The 19,674-nt window shown below is 43.5% G+C and overlaps 1 protein-coding gene across 1 annotated transcript; it reads right to left on the minus strand.

The window, feature by feature from the left end:
* Nucleotides 1-1,076: 1,076 nt before the first annotated feature.
* On the minus strand, nt 1,077-17,065 carry Cct3 (chaperonin containing TCP1, subunit 3 (gamma)). Its single transcript, XM_005411673.2, has 14 exons — nt 16,911-17,065; nt 14,480-14,541; nt 13,821-13,871; nt 13,674-13,736; nt 12,589-12,685; nt 10,201-10,318; nt 7,945-8,131; nt 7,238-7,387; nt 6,304-6,436; nt 6,105-6,186; nt 3,894-4,074; nt 2,296-2,541; nt 1,925-2,056; nt 1,077-1,412 (listed from the first exon to the last, which is right to left on the minus strand). Exons 1-14 carry the CDS (start codon nt 16,939-16,941, stop codon nt 1,308-1,310), a joined length of 1,638 nt encoding a protein of 545 aa, XP_005411730.1. The 5' UTR covers nt 16,942-17,065; the 3' UTR covers nt 1,077-1,307.
* Nucleotides 17,066-19,674: the final 2,609 nt, after the last annotated feature.

Below are 19,674 nucleotides of genomic sequence, written 5' to 3' on the forward strand. Positions count from 1 at the left end.
GTTTTAAGGGAGAACGTCTTAAAAAAAATTGGAGTGGGGCTTATGTCATTCACCTATAAAATGGGTCATTTATCTTTTTGTGGGTGGGCCATTCTTCTGTAAACCAAAACCAAGAGCAAACCTCCTATAAATTCACAAATTCCTCAGGTTCCTCCCACCAAAGACACGTGCTCCCAGCTCCAAATGGTACTGTACCCCTCTCTTGAGGGCCCACACTACTTTTTTGAATGTGTACTTCTAAATTTCTGCCTAATAAAATCCCTTTATGCCTCTTTTTTTTTGGTGGTACCAGGAATCAAACTCAGACCTTGCACTCGCCAAGCAGGCGCTGTCCTACATCCCTCGCCTTTATGCCTTTTTATTTATTTTTTGTTTTTTTTCCAGTACCAGAAATCAAACTCACGACCTTGCACTTGCCAGGCAGGCGCTGTGCTGCTGAGCTAAATCCCCAGCCCCCTTTATGCCTTTTTAAAAAGGAGGAAACCATGGATATAGCTCAGCATATAGCTCATGGAAATCTGGCAAGCCCTGGCAAGCCCAAGGTCCTGAGTTCGATTCCCAGCACAAAAATAAAAAAAATAAAATAAAAAAGAGGAAGGATAAAGAAGAAATCAAGGTCTGCCTCCGTAAGATTCCCCTCAAGAGATGTTACATGTCCTCTAAGACAAATGTCTGAGTCCTACCTCATGTATTGGGTGAGGCTTTACATACAACCAGGTTGGGAACACCTGGACTTCAGGCAGGTTGCTCTTATTCTTTAGGTGTTAAATGCAGAGTAGTGTTTATTTTGTTGTGCTAGGGCTGGGACCCAGGGCCTCACACATGCCGGGCAAAGACTCTGTCAATGTGCTGAAGTGTCAGCCCTAAAGAGGTGTTTCTTAATCTTTACAGAATCATCCCTGGAACTCCAAGTCTTCCAATAGGATCTACTGAGAAATCTGAACACCCCTCCAAGAAGGCAAATAGAGATTTAATGACCTCATTCCCATCTTCTATCTTCCCCAATAATGTGTTCTGCCTATTTCCACCTGCCAGGAGGTAGATATATGACCCAAGGTTGAAAAACACGTAAGAACTATCTCAAATGACTTAGATTTAATCATAGGAAGCAAACTAAATGGAAAGCTTACAATAGAGAAGAATTACATGTCAGTGCCTTTTGCAAACTGAGCTGGGACAGAGCGGTACTGGGGACTGCCCCTCAACCTGATCCCTTCCAAACAAAGACGTGCACAGTGTTCCTGGCACACTGGCTGAAGAAAAGGGGAGACTGCTGGTCTGTGTGCTGAAGTCGCCTCGCCCACCATTCACTCCTGGCCAGGATCAGGAGCCCCACCTTGCCGGCTCTGATCATCACCCTTCTTTTTGTGGCCTGAGACGATGTCATCAATCCTCAGCAGCAAAACTGCCGTCTAGGAGAAAAACCAGTTTCAAAGAGGTCAGCAGAGAAGGGAAGCACATTGTTTTTTTTTAAACTAGATTTGTTTAAAACTAGCTCCTCTCACAGAATTACCATTTTATCTGAAATCTACCTTTTCAGGGTCTTGAATGTAAAACACAGATATTCTTAAGCAATGCAAGCTTGAGCTAAGTTACCTTGCTTTTATACTTTTTTTTCTTTTTGTCTTTTTGGGACAGGGTTTCCCTGTGCAGTTCAGGCTGGCCTTGAGCTCACTTTGTAGCCCAGGCTGGTCTTGAACTTGCAGTGATCCTCCTGCCTCAGCCTCCCAAGTGCTGGGAATACAGGTGTGTGCCACCACGCCCAGCTACCTTGCTTTTAAACTAAAGGTGGGGAAATGGAACTCCTTAGACAATCTTTTGGGAATACTCTAACTTTTACTGCCCCTCCTCTAAGACTAGGCCTAACACAAATGGCTTCTGGCTTCCTTGAAATAAGCAGCATGTAGACATATATGGGCCTCACCTCTACTGCTGTCTTGTATGTTTGTAGCTTCACAGCCAAAGGCTCCCATATGCCCAGTTCCTTCATGTCCACCAAAGCCCCTGTCTCTCCATTTACACCCCAGGTCTCACAGCCTTCCTGTGTGTGTTTGGCCTGCAGTTGGAACAAACAAAAGTAGTTGAAGAAGAAAACACTGGAACAAGTAACCCAGCAGAGAACATTACAACACTGAATTGGTACAGAAGACAGGAAAAAGGTAACGCGATAGCAAACCAAAGACTAAAAGGATATTAGGGGACCAATTGCAAGGGGAACTTGGTATGAAAACCATCCTTTAGGCCAAAGACTGCTCTCCCTACCTCATTTAGACAATAACCAGAAGAGGGACTCACCCGAAGAGAGGTTAGTAGGCGGATGGTGCTGGCCCCACAGTTCTGGATGAGTGTGCGAGGGATGACCTCCAGAGCCTGCGCTACAGCCCTGTAGGGCCACTGCTCCACGCCAGTCATGGCCTTGGATTTTTCTGTCAAGGCATGGGCCACAGCCATCTCAGAGGCCCCACCTCCTGGCACCAGCTGAGGGTCCAGGAGCACGTTGCGGCACACTTGCATAGCGTCCTGTAGGTTGCGCTCTACTTCCTTGGGAAGCAAAAGAGAAATCAGACACCAATCAGATACCCTAATTCCCCAGGTTAGTAAACCACAGAGGAGGGAAGCTAGGCAAGGCCTCTGGAATCCCTCATTGTGAGGGCTGATGTTTTTTATTGGGAAGAATGCGTAACTCAAGGCTGCAGAGGGCAGGGCCATTGTCTGCAAAAGCACTGTGTAGGGGCGGTCATCTCAATCTATGTTAAGGGTTAAAGTCTACTATACCATCTTACTTGTGCTGGTTTAGGGAACTGCACAGTGTATGGAAACTTTTACCCTCTATGTGCCTTTGAGAAAGTTACATAGGCCAGGGATGGTGGCACATGCCTGTAATCCCAGCACTCAGAGGCTAAGGTAGGAGGATCATTGTGAGTTCGAGGCCAGCCTGAACTGCATAGTGAGACTCTGTCTCAAAAGGACCAAAAAAAAAAGAAAGAAAGGGAAGGGAAGGGAAGAAGAAGAAAAAAAAAAAAAAAAAAAGAGGGCTAGGGCCCACTCCCTAGCTTAGGGCTCTTGGTAGGTGGTGGGACTGCAGAGGTGGAGTTCAGTAGAAAAAAGGTTTCCTGGTCATTGGGGATGTGTCCTCAATGCCAGACTGTGGATTCTAATCCCAGCACTCTGGGAGGCGAAAGCAAGAGGATCACCAAGGTTGTGTCCAGCCAGGGCAATTTTAAGACTTTTGTCTTTTTTTTTTTTTTTTTTTTTTTTGGTACCAGGGATCAAACTCAGGACCTTGCACTTGGCAGGTAGGCACTTGTGTCCCTGAGCTATATCCCTGGCCCAAGACTTTTGTCTTAAAATTTAAGAAAAAAAAAAAAAAAAGCGGGGGAGGGCTGTGGACCTAGCTCAGTGTGAAGGTTCTGGGTTCATTCCTTTTTATTGGTACCAGGAATCGAACTTATGACCTTGCACTTGCAAAGCCAGGCGCTTGCACCACTAAGCTATATCTCCGGCCCCTGGGTTCATTCCTCTAATGAGAAACAAAACAAAAACCACCTCAGGTTTACCTTTTGGAGACAGGGACGTGCTGTGACATTTAGGCTGGCCTTAAACTCACAGTGATCCTTGTGCCTCAGCATCCCAAGTGGTAGGATTACAGGTATGTCAACCAGGCCTGGCTCTCAGGTTGTTATAGTAGTAAAAAGCTGACAGGGCTGGGAATATAGCTCAGTTGCACAAGTGTCTGTCTGGCAAGCACAAAGTCATGAGTTCGATTCTTAGTACCAAAAAAAAAAAAAAAAAAAAAAAAAAAGGTGAGTAACACAAAGATGACTTGAGGCACTCTGGAAACTCTCAAGAAGTGGAGTGATCTTCAGTGCACCACATTTCTAAGGCTGACTCACCGAGAGAATTTCTTTGCTGGCTCCTCTGAGGAGGATGGTACAGGCCTTGGGGTCTTTGCACTCAGTGATGAATGTAAAGTACTCGTCTCCAATTTTCTTGATTTCCAGCAGGCCTGCTCCTGTCCCAACATCATCTTCTCTCAGCTCTTCCGGTCTGCTAACTATCCGGGCCCCACAGGCTCTAGTGGGTGGAGGAAGTGGGGAGATTTCAGATCCCTAGTCTATGGTCTGAGGTTAGAGATGATTAAGGCTAAAGTGGATTGCTAGAAACATCGCTTGACATATCCTGGATGCCTACTGGAAAAGATTTCAAACATACACAGGCCAAGTTTCCTTAAACTAATAATAATAAGGCTTTATTAATTAAGTTGTATATCCAAGACAACTAGTCATCACTACTTCAACTAGATACAGATGAATTGAAAGTATTCTTTATAGTCACTAAAACTTAAACAATTCTCTTAAGTATGTAATGCATACACAACACGGGATGGCTACTTCTAGATATAGCCCATCTTGTCCTACCTAATTGGGTCCTGCAGTCAATAACAAGAAGGTTATTAAGTATTATGTAAGTGTCTCCTAGACCCAATTTTGTTGTTTTGTTTTGTTTTTTTGAGACAGGGTCTCACTATGCAGTTCAGCCTTGAGCCCACTTTGTAACCCAGGCTCGTCTCACCATCCTCCTGCCTCAGCCTCCCGAGTGCTGGGATTACAGGCATGCGCCGCTAAGCCCGGCCGAGACCCAATTTTAATGGGACCGATTTGTCACTGCTTTCCCTAATCCATGGACAGTTAAGTATACGTATGTATGCCTACAGCCATTTCAGAGCAAGCAAATGACTTGGATCTGTGATATATGTGAGTAGGTACAATAGTCTGTATAGGGGGAGGGGTTTGAGACAGGGTCTTGCTATATAGTGCACGCTGGCCTTAAAGTCACTTATGTAGCCCTGGCTGGCCTCAAACTCTGATCTTCCTATCTCAGCTTTCCGAGTGCTACGATTACAGGCATGCCCTATCACACCCGGCTATGTTTTGTCTTGAAACAGAGTTTGAGTTCAGGCTGGCCTTGAACTCACTCTGTAGTCCAGGCTGGTCTTGAATTTGTGGCAATCCTCCTGCCTCAGCCTGCATGCTGAGTATACAGGTGTGTGCCACCAAGCCCAGCTTATAGTTTGAATGGTCTTTAGGCTATTGGGCATGTGGCCTTGAAGAGGACAGTGGGACCCAGCCCCTTCCCTCTGCCACTTCCTGGCCATGGCACAAGTGATTTTACTGCACCATGTGCTCTGCTATGATGTGCTGCTTTGATATAGGGCCAAAGCATTGGTGCCAACTGATCACAGACTAGAAGCTCCAAAACCTGAATCAGTCTGGGCATGGTGACATATGCCTGTAACCCAAGCACTCAAGAGGTTAACGTAGGAGGACTGCCACAAGTTCGAGGCCAACCTGGGCTACATAGTGAGTTCAAGGCTAGCCTGAACTCTGTAGCAAGACCCTATCTCAATAAATAAAGTAATTAATTAATTGAAAAATTAGGTCTGAGTCAAAATAAACCTTTTCTCTTTATAAGTTGATTGCTGGTATTTGCTATACACACAAAAAAATTAATGCAGTAGGGTATATTTACTTTTATATAAATTAGTACTAGAAATGGATGGTATTTGAATATAGACATCAGTGCAGACATAATAAATGCAGTCTAGAGTTGCATAAGTAATAGCCAAGGATCTAATCAAGGAACTGACAATTCTGCTCTTCTGAGTCAGTTAAAACAGACACCTCTAGAAACATTCATTTAGCAGCACTAGGGTGACAGTTAACAACAGTCTTTGACGAGGAGTTATTTAGAAATGTGTTGGACATCTACCAAGGTAGCAATTATACACATCCAAATACAACCTGCTCATTAATGGTCAGGGCTGGTATTGAAGGAATTCACGAAGTAGCTAATTGCTGCATTACAGGGTAGAAAAGGGCAGACAGCTATCCTCAGCTCATTCTACCTGTTATTGTATTCTCTATCTTTTCAGGTAATGATTTCATTATACAGTTGTAAAAAAGGAAATAAATGAGAAGGAAGAATGTCATTTTTGGTTTGGAGATTTAGCTCAGTGGCATAGCACCTGCCTGGCAAGCGTGAGGTTGTGAGTTTGATTCCTGGTACCAAAAAAGAAGAATGTCATTTTTACCTGGCCTACTTACCTAGCTATCCGATTATTGTCTGTCTTTCGAACTCTACGGATGGCTGTGATATTGGCCCGCAAGAGGTAGTGCTGAGCTAAATCTGTAAACCCAAGAAAGAAGATGTCAAGCTGGTTGCCAGACTCCCGGGTTCTGAACTCGTTTTCTCCTAAGAAGTCTGTCACTTGTTTATTAGGTTAGGAAATGAATGTAGTCCTACCTGAAATGCCCTTTTCTGTGATGACCACGTCGGGCTTCAACTGGATGATGTCCTCGCAGAGCTGCTGGATGTACTCTTCTTCCATCTGGAGGATTCGGGCAAAGTCTTCCTCTCGTGTAATCTCAATGTCAGTCTATATGATGAAGAAAATCCAACGATTTAAAAATCTCTTGCCAGGTATAATGACACATGCCCGTGACCCCAGCACTTGGGAGCCTGAGGCAGGAGGATCACCTCCTGTTGGAGGCCAGCTACATAGTGAGTTCAAGGCCAGCATGAACTACACAGCTAGACACTGAGCCTGTGCTACACAGTGAGTTCAAGGCCAGCATGAACTACACAGCTAGACACTGTCTCAAAAAAAAATTCTCTGGACTAGTGAAGCCCATATGGTCACCCCAGTGACTATATTCCTTTCTCCCTGGGCCTCTCTGATGTACCAGAAAATACAAGTTATAATGTTAAAGCTGTGAGCTGGGCACTGTAGCACACATCTATAAATCCCAGGATTCATGAGTCTTTAGCAGGAAGATCTCTCAAGGTCAACACCACCCTGGACTATACTTGTTACAGTAAGTTCAAGGCCAGCCTGAACTATATAGTGAGACACTGCCTCAAAAAAACCAATCAGGCCAGGCATGGTGGTGCACGCCTGTAATCCCAGCACTCTGGAGGCTGAGGCAGGATGATTGTTGCAAGTTTGAGATCAGCTTGGGCTACAAAATGAGTTCAAGGCCAGCCTGAGCTGCATATTGAGACCCTGTCTCCAAAAGACAAACAAAACAAAACAAAAAAAAACAAAGTCAATTGAAACTATTTTCAAGGAATACTGTCACAATGGGCACACAGCAGGCACATAGCAAACATACCTTTTACTTTCTTTGTCCTATTAGCAGTCAGGTTCTACTTTAAGGAATAAGGCCAAGAACCTTACCTGGCTTTCTCCTTTCTTGTACTCGAGAGATGAATCCAGCAGCACAATTCGAGGATTCTTTATATAGCGCCTCATTCGTGAATGGGTCACATCCTTGTTAATCATGACTCCACGCAGGACACATGAGTCTTCAATGATGCCCCCAGGTATCTGAGCAAAAGAATCCACAACCAAAGAGACAACTTCTAATTTCCATTTCAAATGTATTTTTTTCCCCCAAATGACCACTACTTTAAGTTTCTAAGGTACCTCTTCCTTAAAAAGCCCACACTAAAACAACTATAAGAGATGTGGGTCTCTTTTCTCAAAGACATTACCATGGATTTTTAGGATTGAGCTCCATCTACTGGACAAAGCTATAACTTTCTGGTTTTGTTTTGTTTTGCTTTGTCTGTCTTAAAGTACAGGCTTATCAGCACTTGTTAGGTTTATATTCTGACCAAATGACTGTTATGTATACAAATGCAAACAAGGAGATACCAATAAGCCTTTCCCTAGCCCTTAAAAACCTTTTGGTGTAGGAACAGCGAGGGTCACAAAACTATTTTAGGGATTTTTCCAGGATAGCCTCTTTCCAGGCTGTAAGTATATTCTTCCTTGTTTTGACTACAGATATTTGGCTCTGATTTAAACATAGTTCCTACACAAGTGGCAAGGATGATTCATTCCCAGAAATAATTTGTGAAGGATACAGTGGAAGGGTTTACCTTTTCCACTTTTGCGTATTTCTTGATGTCGATTTCTTTCCGACCATTTTCCTCAAACTGTACAGTCTTGACAGCATCCAGGGCAATATTACAAGCCAAAGAAGACCACCAACTGATTGCTTTGGTAGTAATGGAGCTATTGATGATGTTTAGCATCATATCACGGTTATTGACGTCAACAGGGGTGCTGGAGAAGAGAAAGCCAGGTAATATGGTCAGCAGACAATTTACATACTTGAAAAAGTCTCTCATATATATCTCTTTTTTGGGGGGGCGAGGGGGAGGTTTCCAGCACCAGGAATCGAACTCACGACCTCGCGCTTGCCAGGCAGGCGCTGTGCCACTGAGCTAAATCCCTAGCCCTCGCATATATATCTTAAAGAGACTGTAACAGTGAGCCAAGAAGCAGAAAGGAAGGTTCTTTGTAGGAAAACTGAAAGGGAGATCAGCAGCCAATGTTATCTATCCTCTGGCTTTTCAGAAGATTACAACTAACCCAGCTAGGTGTGGCAGTGCATGCTTGTAACCACAGCACTCTTGGGAGGCTGAGGTAGGAGGATTGCTGTGAGTTCCAGCCTAGCCTGGGCTACAAAGTGAATTCAAGGCCACTATGGGGGAGGGGTGGAGAGGCCAGTATGAACTGCATAGTGAAACCCTCTCTCAAAGACCCCCCCCCAAAAAAACCATTAAGCCCAGCTCTGGCATTTAGTGACTTCAGCAAGACCCTGTCTCACAGTAAAAAAGGACTAGAGATACAGGTCAACACAAACACAGTGTATTTGCTGGGCATGGTGGTGCATGCCTGTAATCCCAGCACTCTGGAGGCTGAGGCAGAAGAATCACCATCAGTTCAAGGCCAGCCTGGGCTACAAAGTGAGTTCAAGACTAGCCTGAACTGCATAGTGAGACCCAAAAAAAACAAAAAAAAAGTGAGTCTCAAAAAAAAAAAAAGAAAAGAACAGAAAAAGAAAAGGACAGTGGGTTCGATCCCCAGTACTACAAAGGAAAAAAGATTACAATTCATTCCTTGAAGGTGCTATAGTTCCCAAAGTAATCTATTCCCATGTCTGACAACTCTCTACACATACATACAAAGCTTACAGCAAAATAATTTCTTCCTTACCTCCTGCTTCAACCAAATAAACTTCAGCGTTTACAACTCAGACCAAGATATTTTATGAACCCTTATCCCACACAGAACCAACCACCTTTTGATTAAATCACCAGTTTTATCTGTTATGAATACTGAATTCTCTTCTACCCAGCACCCTAAATCATAGTGTATCACTGTGGTTACTTACTGCTTTTATATTAGCCTAGACTCTCCTCACAAGATTACAAATTTTTTGTTGCTGTTGTTGTCTTTTTGAGACAGAGTCTCTCTATGCAGTTAATACGAAGTCTACTAAATTATTAAAATACCTATGAATCTAGTAGCCTGTGTAACAGAGCAGCATATCATAGGTTTTAGCTTTTTGTGTGTGTTGGGGTCTTACACATGCTAGGCCAGTGCTCTACCATGTAGCTACATTCCCGCCCACACAGGTTTTACTTATTGACAAAGTTTTATTAGTAGGAATGCTTTTTGTGCCACAACTAATATTCCTGATAGATAGAAGTCATTCACTGACCCTTTACCACTGAACAAATGTTGACTAACACCAAGTACTGCAATTCCTGAACACAACTTACACTTTCAGTCTGTCCTTTTCAATGAGGCTGCCAGCCTCACAGTACTTACTGAGTTTAGCTAGTCACACATGATGGTAGGATATTTTAACATGGAATGCTGAATAACTAGTTATTGCTCCTTCCCCCAATGAGAACCTAAAATATTTGAACGTTAAGTCTATTTCCCTTATGACACATTTCCCATGGTGATGTGAAACCAACATGGAAATGTACAGCATGTATCCAAAATATATTCCAAAGAACTAATCCTAGTAACTTTTTATATTTTACTGTTTTGAATCTTTTCTTCAGACTTCAATTTCCCTTACCCCATTCCTCATTTTCTCCTTCCAACAAAATAACATGAGGGGATAAACCACATGTGTAAGAGGTGCTTGCCATTCCTCTACCACTACCAACAGGTCCATCTTTGTGGCCTTCTGGATTGGACACTACCCATTTTTGGCACTGCTATCTAAACCTGCTTTTTTTTTGCTGGGGGGGAAGAGGTGTACTGGGAATCAAACTCAGGACCTCACCCTTACCAGGCAGGAGCTGTGCTGCTGGGCTATATCCCCGGCATACCTGATTTTCTTTAGAGTGCTGATCATATCATCCAGCGCTTTTCGGTATGCACTGATCACCACTGTTGGGTGCATCTGTTGCTCCAGGAAGTGCTCAGCCACAGACAACATCTCTCCCGCTGAAAAAAAGGAGAGCACCACCCAAGTATTTTATTTTTTTGTTTTTGTCGTTTTTTTTTTTTTGTACCAGAAATCTAACTCAGGACCTTGCACTTGCCAGGCTGGTGCTTATGCCCCTGAGCTATACCCCCAGCTCTGTTGTCTTTTTTGTTTGTTTGTTTGTTTTTTCCGGTACCGAGAATCAAACTCATGACCTTGTGCTTGCCAGGCAGGCCCTGTGCCACTGAGCTAAATCACCAGCCCCTATTTTTGTCTTTTTGAGGCAGGATTTTGCTATGCAGTGCAGGCTGGCCTTGAGCTCACTTTGTAGCCTAGGCTGGTCTCGAACTCACAATGATCCTCCTGAGTGCTGGGATTACAGGTGTGCGGCACCATGCCTGGTTTATTTTTTTGTGTTTGTTTTTTTGAGATAGGGTCTTGCCATGTAGTTCAAACTGGCCTTAAACTCACTATGTAGTCCAGGTGGGACTTGAACTCATGGTGATGCTCCTGCCTCAACCTCCCAAATGCTAGGATTACTCCAGCACCACTGCATCTAGCTACACATAAGTATTTAAAAAAAACAACTTCATTATGCTCCTCAAAAATACTTTCTTCTACCAAAACACGTCATTTAGCTATCAACATTATTTGAAATTTTATACTTTTTTTTGGTACCAGGAATCCAACTCAGGACCTTATGCTTACCAGGCAGGCACTTACGCTGCTGAGCTATATCCCTGGCCTATGAAATTTTATACTTTGTATAAGTCACTCTGTAAGAAGAACATCCTTTTTATAGGTATCTTTTAAATGATCAAAGAATGTCCTTAGGGGTTTACTTATTTTGTGGTCTAAATTTGCCAAGCATGGTAGTGCTTACCTATAATCCCTGTACTCTGGGAGACTGAAGTAGGAGGTACCATAGGTTCAAGCCCAGCCTAAATTCAAGGCCTGCCTGAACCATATACAGAACCCTTGGGGGAGGGTGTATCTATTAAAAATGTTTACTATCAGCTTGAAATTTATACAAAAAAGCAACTGGCTTTCAGAAATGATCCTTTATGATCCTATATGAGTATAAAATAATTTTAAGCTTATAAAAGAGAGGCTAGCTGGGCATGGTGGTGCCATGCCTGTAATCCCAGCACTCAGGAGGCTGAGGCAGGAGAATTGTTCCAAGTTCCAGGACAGCCTAAGCTACAAAGTGAGCTGGAAGCCAGCCTGAACTGCATAGCGAGACCCTCTCTCTCAAAAAAAAAAAAAAGTCAAAAAGTCAAAAAGTCAAAAAGATCAAAAAGACCAAAAAAGAAAAGAAAAGAAAAAAAAAAGGCTCAGGGCCAGGGATATAGCTCAGTGGCATAAGTGCCTGCCTGGCAAATGCAAGGTCCTGAGTTCGATTCCTGGTACCAAAAAAATGAAAAAAATAAAATAAAGTAAAAGAGAGGCTCATTATTTTCAAGATTTTGTATCTGCCCTCAAATATTGTACCTAGCCTCCAGAACAGTGAGAAATAAATGTTTAAAATCTCCCTCAAAAGATTTCCTGGTGGGCATGGTGGTGCACACCTGTAATCCCCGCACTCAGGAGGCTGTAGCAGGAGTATCATTGCCACTTCAAGGCCAGCCTGAACTGCATAGAGACCTTGTTTCACAAAAAAGTGCTGGTGAGACAGCTCAGTGGCACAGTGCCTGCCTGCCAAGTGAAAGGTCCTGAGTTCAATTCCTGGTACCAAAAAAAAAGAAAAAACTTATTTGTGAATTCACACAACTTATTTGTGAATTCACACATATGCTAAAATTTCTTTCTTTTTTTTTTTTTTTTTGGTACCAGGAATCGAACTCAGGACCTTGCCCTAAGATTTCTTATTCTGAAATAAGGTCTTACTATATTCCAGCCTGGCCTTGAACTTATGATTCTCCTGCTTTAGTCTTCCAGAGCACTGGGATTTACAGTATTAGAGACTGAACTCAGGTCTTTAACACTGAGCTACATCGCCAGCACCACCCCCATTTTTTTTTTTTTTTTTTTTTAAGACAGGGTCTGCTATCAGGCTGGCCTTAAACTTACGTCCTCCTGCCTCAGACTCCCAAGTGCTGGGATTACAGGTGTGCACTACCACACCTTGCTCCTTTATTTTGAGACAGTCTTACAAACTTGCCCCAAGCTGGGCTCCAACTTACAATCCTCTTGCCTTAGCCTCCCAATAGTTTTGGGATTACAGGTATGGACTAACCCAAAAATATAGACCTTTTTAAACTGCCTTTTCAACCTTCCATTTTCCTCTTACCAAGAATAATTACTGATGTGGTCCCATCTCCAACCTCTTCATCTTGTGTCCGGCTAATTTCAATCATTGACTTGGCTGCTGGATGCTGGACTTGAATCTGAAAAAAATGATTCAAAGACTCTCGAACTTCTTGGTTCTATACGTATACTTTTACCTTTTATTATTTTAGTATACCTTCAAGATGAATGGCCCTCATCTCTAATACCAAGGGGAGGGGAGGTTTAAAATACTGTACACAGGCCACTTTTCCAAGTGTCTTTTTTGGTGGGGGGATATGCATCATGACTACTCAATTATTAAGTTCCTGGAGGACAGAACAGTATCTTCTAGCTTATTTACTGCACCATTGTGGGTGAACTGTGTTCTTTGTTGTTTGAAGACAGGGTCTTTGTATGTTGTTCAGGCTGGCTTTAAACTCACTATGTAGTCAAAGCTGGCCTTGAACTTGCGGTGATCCTCTTGCCCCAGCCTGCTGAGCGCTGGGATTACAGGGGGATACCATCACACTTGGCTTGAATTGTGTCCTTTGAATAGATCCATTCAAGTTAACAGCCAGGACCTGTAAATGTGACTTTATTTTGCATAGGGTCTTTGCAGATGCACTGAAGAGCACACTGGATTAGTACTGAGTACCAAATCTAATCAATGTTGTCTTTTTAATGTATGTTAGACAAAGATCCAGAGTTTACAAAAGCCATGGATGCTGGGAACCATCAACAGCTGGAAGAGACAAAGGATTCTTCCCTCGAGCTTTCAGGAACAAGGCCGGTTCTGCTGACACCTACATTTCAGGTTTCTAGCTTTAGTTTGTAAGTTTTTAAAATAAAGGCAGAGCTTGGCTATGTAGTTCAGGCTGGCCTTCAACTCACTCTGTAGGTCAGGCTGGCCTCAAATTCAAAGCGATCCTCCTCTCTCAGTCTCCTGAGTGCTGGGATTATAGGTATATATGTACTACCATACTCAGCAAGTATATGTTTTTAAACCATCCAGTTTTTAGTCATTTGTACAGCTGCCCTAAGAAATGAATCATCATCTACATATATCCTAATGGATCCTTTAAAGCAAAATGAGAAATGTAAACACACCTCTCGAAGAATGGCATTGCCATCATTGGTCATCACGATGCCTCCCATTGGATCCAAAAGCATCTAAGACAAAAGCAAAATTAAGTATACCAGGTAATACAGAGGAAAAATCAGCAGCCTAAGAGTTTCAATAAGAGATTAGCCTACCTTCATCATGGACTTGGGTCCCAAACATGTTCGAATGATATCTGCAATAGTCTAATGGGAAGGAAATGTAAGCCCAGATCAGTAAACAGTGTGAGTTGCACAGCAACCTGCAGAGCCAGTATTTTAACAACGATACCTCAAAAGTAGGGTTTCAGATATAGTAAGAAACAACTTTTCCCAAGAAGAAAAGAATAAACCCTATTTAGCTTCTAAGTGGTCCATTTTTTAGTGTTTCTTTCTAAGACAGTGACCTCCGTTCCACCCTAAGTCAGATCTCAAGCCATTTTACTACTTCACTCAAAAGACATTTATGAAACATCTGTGTAGTACCTAAAATGGGTACTAATACAAAAGGGAGCCAGTAGTTTACTCAAGTAACTCTGATATGGGGGATAGCAAAAGATATTGTAAAATACATATAGTGATAGAATTATGCGTAGGTTAATATGAGAAGATTATTAGGCTTAACTCATAGGAAGAGGGGGGGCTTCCTTCTACCACTATAGGGAAATCTCCTAAAGAAGGGAAGTCAACTTTCTTTTGGCTAATTACATACTCTAAAGTCTAGAACATAGGAATGTTATTGCTACAAACAGGTACAGAAATACTAGAGACAACCAGAGGCAAACTACTATCACTCTTTAAAAAAAATATGCTACCTTAGCAGCATTGATGTTTCCAGATTGAACTTTTCTTCCAGATTCACGCTTTGTATTTTGGCCTAAGACAAAGAGGGAAGGAAAAGTCATTAGCCCAGTACTGCCCTATTGTACACAAGTTACTTACTTCCCAACTTTGTAAATAAACACACAGTTTCAGAATATATATAGATTAAAACTTATCAATTTATATACTTCAGGTATGTGCAAGTTATATGTCAATTATACCCCCTAAACTGTTTTGTTTGGTTTTCTGAGACAGGGTCTTGCTATGTAGTTGGGGTTGACCTTGAACTTGTAGGGATAGTTCTGCCTAAGCTTCCCCAAGTGCTGGGATTACAATCCTCTGCCATCACGCCTACTCCCACTCCAAATTGTTATAACATAACATTTCTACCTAATGGCTATTTACTTCTTTGTTTTAACCACTGTTGGCTAAGAAATAACCCATAATGCTTCAACTTTAGGTCTTTTTTTTTTTTTTTTTTTTGGTCTTGTTGAGACAGTGTCTCACTATGCAGTTCAGGCTGGTCTTGAATTATTTGTAGCCCAAGCTGGCCTCAAACTCACAATGATCCTTCTGCCTCAGCCTCCAGAGTGCTGGGATTACAGGAATGCACCACCATGCCTGGCCCTCAACTTCAGAATCTTGGTAAACACCTTCCCTCTAACATTTTCATATTTACAACAGGGATTCATAACCTGAGACCCATTAATGGGCTTCAGTAGGACAGTCAACTCCCCAATATTACATAAGAAAATTAAAGATACTGCATTTTTTTTTTTCTGGGAAGAGAATCCATAGGTGTGATTAGATTCTCAAAGGTATAGTGACCTTAGGAAAGTACCAATCACTGCTTTATGTAAATGGGCCGAATTTTAGGACTCCAATTTCCCTGCTTTGATAAAGGAGATCATACTCTTCAAAGTCCAAGGACAACTGACTCATGGAGCTCCACTGCACGCTGCAGAATGAGAATCAAATCTGTGGAATGAGAATACACTCTTCCAAAGTATCCCAGCTGGGGACCAGGTGTGGAAGTGCAGGCCTGTAATCCCAGCACTCGGGAGGCTGAGGCAGGAGGATCGTTGGGAGTTCAAAGCCAGCCTGGGCTACAAACTGAGCTCAAGGCCAGCCTGAAGTGCACAGCAAGACCCTGTCTCAAAAAGACAAAATCAAAAAACAAAAAAACAAAAAACAAAGTATCCCAGCGTGTAAGATAAAATTATATATAGTCATTGCATACTTGGATATAATAAGAATGTCTCAGTAACTCATTTAATAACTGTAAGAGCTGACCACATAGTTTAATAGGGAGCCTAGTCAGTCACAGCCACTAATACCGGAGATTAACACAAACCTTTAAAGAGCTTTATAAACATATCATTCATCTCAGGGCCCTCTCATGCTTATAACCAGCCAGCAAAATGCCTTATTTCCCCCTCTCCTCCAATTACACATTCCCTTACAATTTAACTCTGTAAATCTTTCAATCCAATCCTATCAAACCTAAATATGTATCATAACCTTCAGGGTTTACATTTGTGTCTCCGCTAGTGGTAACCAAAAACCTATAGCCACTCCCCCCCCTCCGCTTCAGTGATTTTTTTTTCTTTGAAAAATTATTTTCAAAGTATAAATAAAACAAACTCTCATGAGCATTGCTTATACAGAAAAAAATAAGGGAGAAGAAATGGCCAGCCGGGCTCGCAGGTCTTGCAGATGGGTTACAGAAGTTACCCATAAAATGGAATCCTACCAAAGGAGAGACAACGAAGGAGAGGGGGTGCTCATTATTTAGAAAGAATAAGGGGTATCCGTGAAGGAAAAAGGAAACCCGCGGAGAAACTGGGGGCAAACTCAACGGGTTAGCGGGAAAGATTACGTCTCAAACCAGCGGGAGAAGCGGTTACTTCAGGAACAGCGTTGCTGAACGACTTGCCGTTTGCCTCTTTCAAACCGCTCACTACTCATCTTCCAATCAACGAGGCACCATCAGCCGCATAACGAAGGTGCAAAATTTAAGCAGTTTGTCCGCGGTCGCGCCGCTAAGGGATGGCCAAGGAAAGAAAGTTCGGTCTAACCTTGGGGACCACCATTCATTCAGCCAAACGCTACAGTCGTGCTGGAGGGTGAGGGGCGTGGAGAAGGGTGGCGGCAAGGAACCGAGCACCGGGGGCTGGGGAGCTTCTGGGACAAGAACGCGGAAAGATCAGGGACTCCGTGATGGAGGATCAGTGTGCGTTTGCGAAGGGAGGCAGGGATCGTAAAGGGAAAAATGAAAAGCGGGAGCAGGATCTTCCAAAACGAGACGATGACTAAAAGACTCGGTGGCCAAGTCCTAGAGGGACGGAGCAGCGGGAACACTGAAAAGTGTGGAGAGAAGGGAGCACAAAGGGGAATCCCTTCTCTGGTTTCCCCAGAACTCACTGAGCACGAGCACGGGACGGTGGCCCATCATGGCGGCGCGTTGCAGAGCCAGGTACCCAGAGCAGGGAGAACCGGCAGAATCTTCTGGAGAGACAGAGAAACGGGGACAAGCCCAGAAAACGCTGCCTCCTCAGGGCTGACACCTAAACCCGCTACACTCCGAGTCGCTACCAATCCCTGCACCCGTCTCATTGACTGGCACAGAAATAGACCAGTCAACAGTATTAGCCCCGCCTCCTACGCTAGAACGTAAGGGCAAGCTAGATAGAGAGAGCATGATGGTGGAAACGGGAGGGCAGAGGCGCTTGCGCAGTAGTGTGGCCGCGCCCGGCCGCGTGCGGAGCGATTATCAGCGCATGTGCGGAGGCTCAGGCTGTTGGCAGGCACGCTACTGCGCCTGCGTATCAGCTCCTGGGTGGGTGCTGGCGCTGGGGTATTGTGTTAGCATCGCAGGTGAGGCCATTAACCTGTGTGGCCTTTCAAGTCCTCTCGGGCCGTGAAGGTCAAAAAAGGGGATGACGGTTTCTACTTTTGTTCCAGCCTCAGCGACGAGGAGAAATAGAGAGGTGGGACTGTCAAAGGCAGTTGAGGAAGACCCGGTCGGTTGGTGCAGGGTGTAGCTGGAGCCGTAGTCCGGTGGCGCAGGCTTGGGCAGGCTTGGGCTTTTTCAGTCACTTTGGGAGTTGTGGTTTGTCGCCTCTGAGCTCGTTGCAGCGCGTGGATCTTTCTCTTTATAGGCAGATGGTTTCTCCCGAGGCTGTGAACAGCACTGGAGGGTGATGGCTTACATTTTTGAGTTATCCTATCTGTAGAGACATTTTCTTGAGTATTCCCTGCAGTGCTTTGAGATTTTGCTGTCCCAGTACCCACCCTCCTCCCGCCTTGCTCATCAGCCAAAACCCAGGTCTGTTGGAGATGATGTGGGGGCTGGAGTTCTTCAGTTATCTGACTGGAGAGGAAAAAGACTGATGCAGCAATCAAACACGTAGAACACAGGAAGAATTGCCCATTCGCGGGAGACACGTGAGGTTTTGATTTGGGCTGTTTTGTTCAGCAAAAAGTAAAAATAAAGTTTGTTTGCCAAATTAGTGAAGGAAACATGACACAATGCATAATTCAAGAACAGTCACATTTCCTCTCAGGTGGGACAGCCTGAGATCTGCTGAAGAGAACTTCTGATACTGTCAGTAGTAAAAACAACAGCATGGGTGGTTTGATCATGTAATGCTGTGATCCTTTCCCAGGCACCACATCTATTGGTGTTCATGCAGCAGCACAGGAGGCAGCCTAACGAAAGGCATGTATCCCACGCCCCACCTCGACCTTAACTGCTCAGCATTTGGGGAAATGATACAGAATGTGTGCACGTATGTTAATTGAGAAGTATTTGTGTTTTCTGCACTCCCTACAAGAGAGAACATTCCCTTGAGCAGGGCCAGGTGGCACACGCCTGTAATCCCAGCACTTGGGAGGCTGAGGCAGGACGATCTTTTCGAGTTCGAGACCAGCCTGGGCTACAAAGTAAGCTCAAGTCCAGCCTGAACTGCATAGCGAGACTCTGTCTGAAAAAGACAAAAAAAAAAAAAAAGAAAAAGGAAAAGAAGAGAGAGAGAGAGAGAAAGAGAGAGAACATTCCCAATCCCTAGAGCTGGATCTGTTAAATAGTAGATGCTCAATAATTATTTATTGAATGAATTTATTTTTGACCCTATCCAAGAAAAAAAAAAGCATGTATGCCTTGGAAGGCCCAGATGATTTACAAGTGTATTTACATTGAATTAGTACGTTTTTCTTCTTTTTTTAAAATATGGAATGCTTCATGAATTTTCATGTCATCCTTGGGCAGGGACCATGCTAATCTCTGTATCATTCCAATTTTAGTATATGTGCTGCCAAAGTGAGCACTAGCACAATTTTCAAATGATAAGAAATTTGAGACTTGGGTTTCAGCTTCTCCTGACCCCTGCGTGAGCCATCAAATGATTAATGATGGTGGAGCAAGAGGAAGGGAAAGATGGGTGAGCTACAGTAAACTTTGGAGTAACGAACAAGAAATCATTCATCATACAACCTCCTTGTGCCTTGGCTTGTTTTTTATGAGTTTCCTCTTTATCCTTCAGATCTTAGCTGAGATATCACTTCCTGAGGACACATTCCCCAGCTCCACAGTGGGAAGTACTCTTTTTTTTTTGAGACAGAGTCTCACTATGCAATTCAGGATGGCCTTGAGCTCACTTTGTAGCCCAGGCTGGCCTCGAACTCGAAAAGATTGTCCTGCCTCAGCCTCCCAAATGCTGGGATTACAGGTATGCGCCACCACGCCCGGCCCAGGGGGAGGTACTCTCATAGCACTTACTGGAATAGGAATAACTGTGACTGCCTACATGGCTGTCAGGTCCAGGAGCATAGTTACCATGGCTGTTTAGCCCACTATAGTACCTTTGGTAAGCGACAGAACAGCTACTCTTCTTTTGTTTTGTGGTATGGGCAATTGAATTCAGGACGTTTGCACTGGGCTGCATCCCAACTCTTAAAATTTTTAAAACTTCTTTTTCTTTCTTTCTTTCTTTCTTTCTTTCTTTCTTTCTTTCTTTCTTTCTTTCTTTCTTTCTTTCTTTTTTTCCAAGACAGGGTTTTGGTATATAGTTCAGGCTGATGTTGAACTCACTATGTAGTCCAGGCTGGTCTCAAACTCATGGCAATCCTCTTGCCTCAGCTTCCTGAATGCTGAGATTATGGGTGTGCACCACCACAGTTGGCTAAA

Source organism: Chinchilla lanigera, unplaced genomic scaffold (genome assembly GCF_000276665.1).
Source record: "Chinchilla lanigera isolate Chin_1 unplaced genomic scaffold, ChiLan1.0 scaffold00144, whole genome shotgun sequence".
In the NCBI taxonomy this organism is placed as follows: Eukaryota; Metazoa; Chordata; class Mammalia; order Rodentia; family Chinchillidae; genus Chinchilla; species Chinchilla lanigera.

Excerpts from the sequence above, each read along its gene's own strand:
- Cct3 (XM_005411673.2), bottom strand. The coding sequence starts at position 16,941 with ATGATGGGCCACCGTCCCGTGCTCGTGCTCA. Across the intron at positions 13,872-14,479 it reads GAAACATCAATGCTGCTAAG|ACTATTGCAGATATCATTCG; the intron begins GTAGCATATTTT and ends CCTTCCCATTAG. Across the intron at positions 7,388-7,944 it reads AATACGCAAAAGTGGAAAAG|ATACCTGGGGGCATCATTGA; the intron begins GTAAACCCTTCC and ends TCTTTTGCTCAG.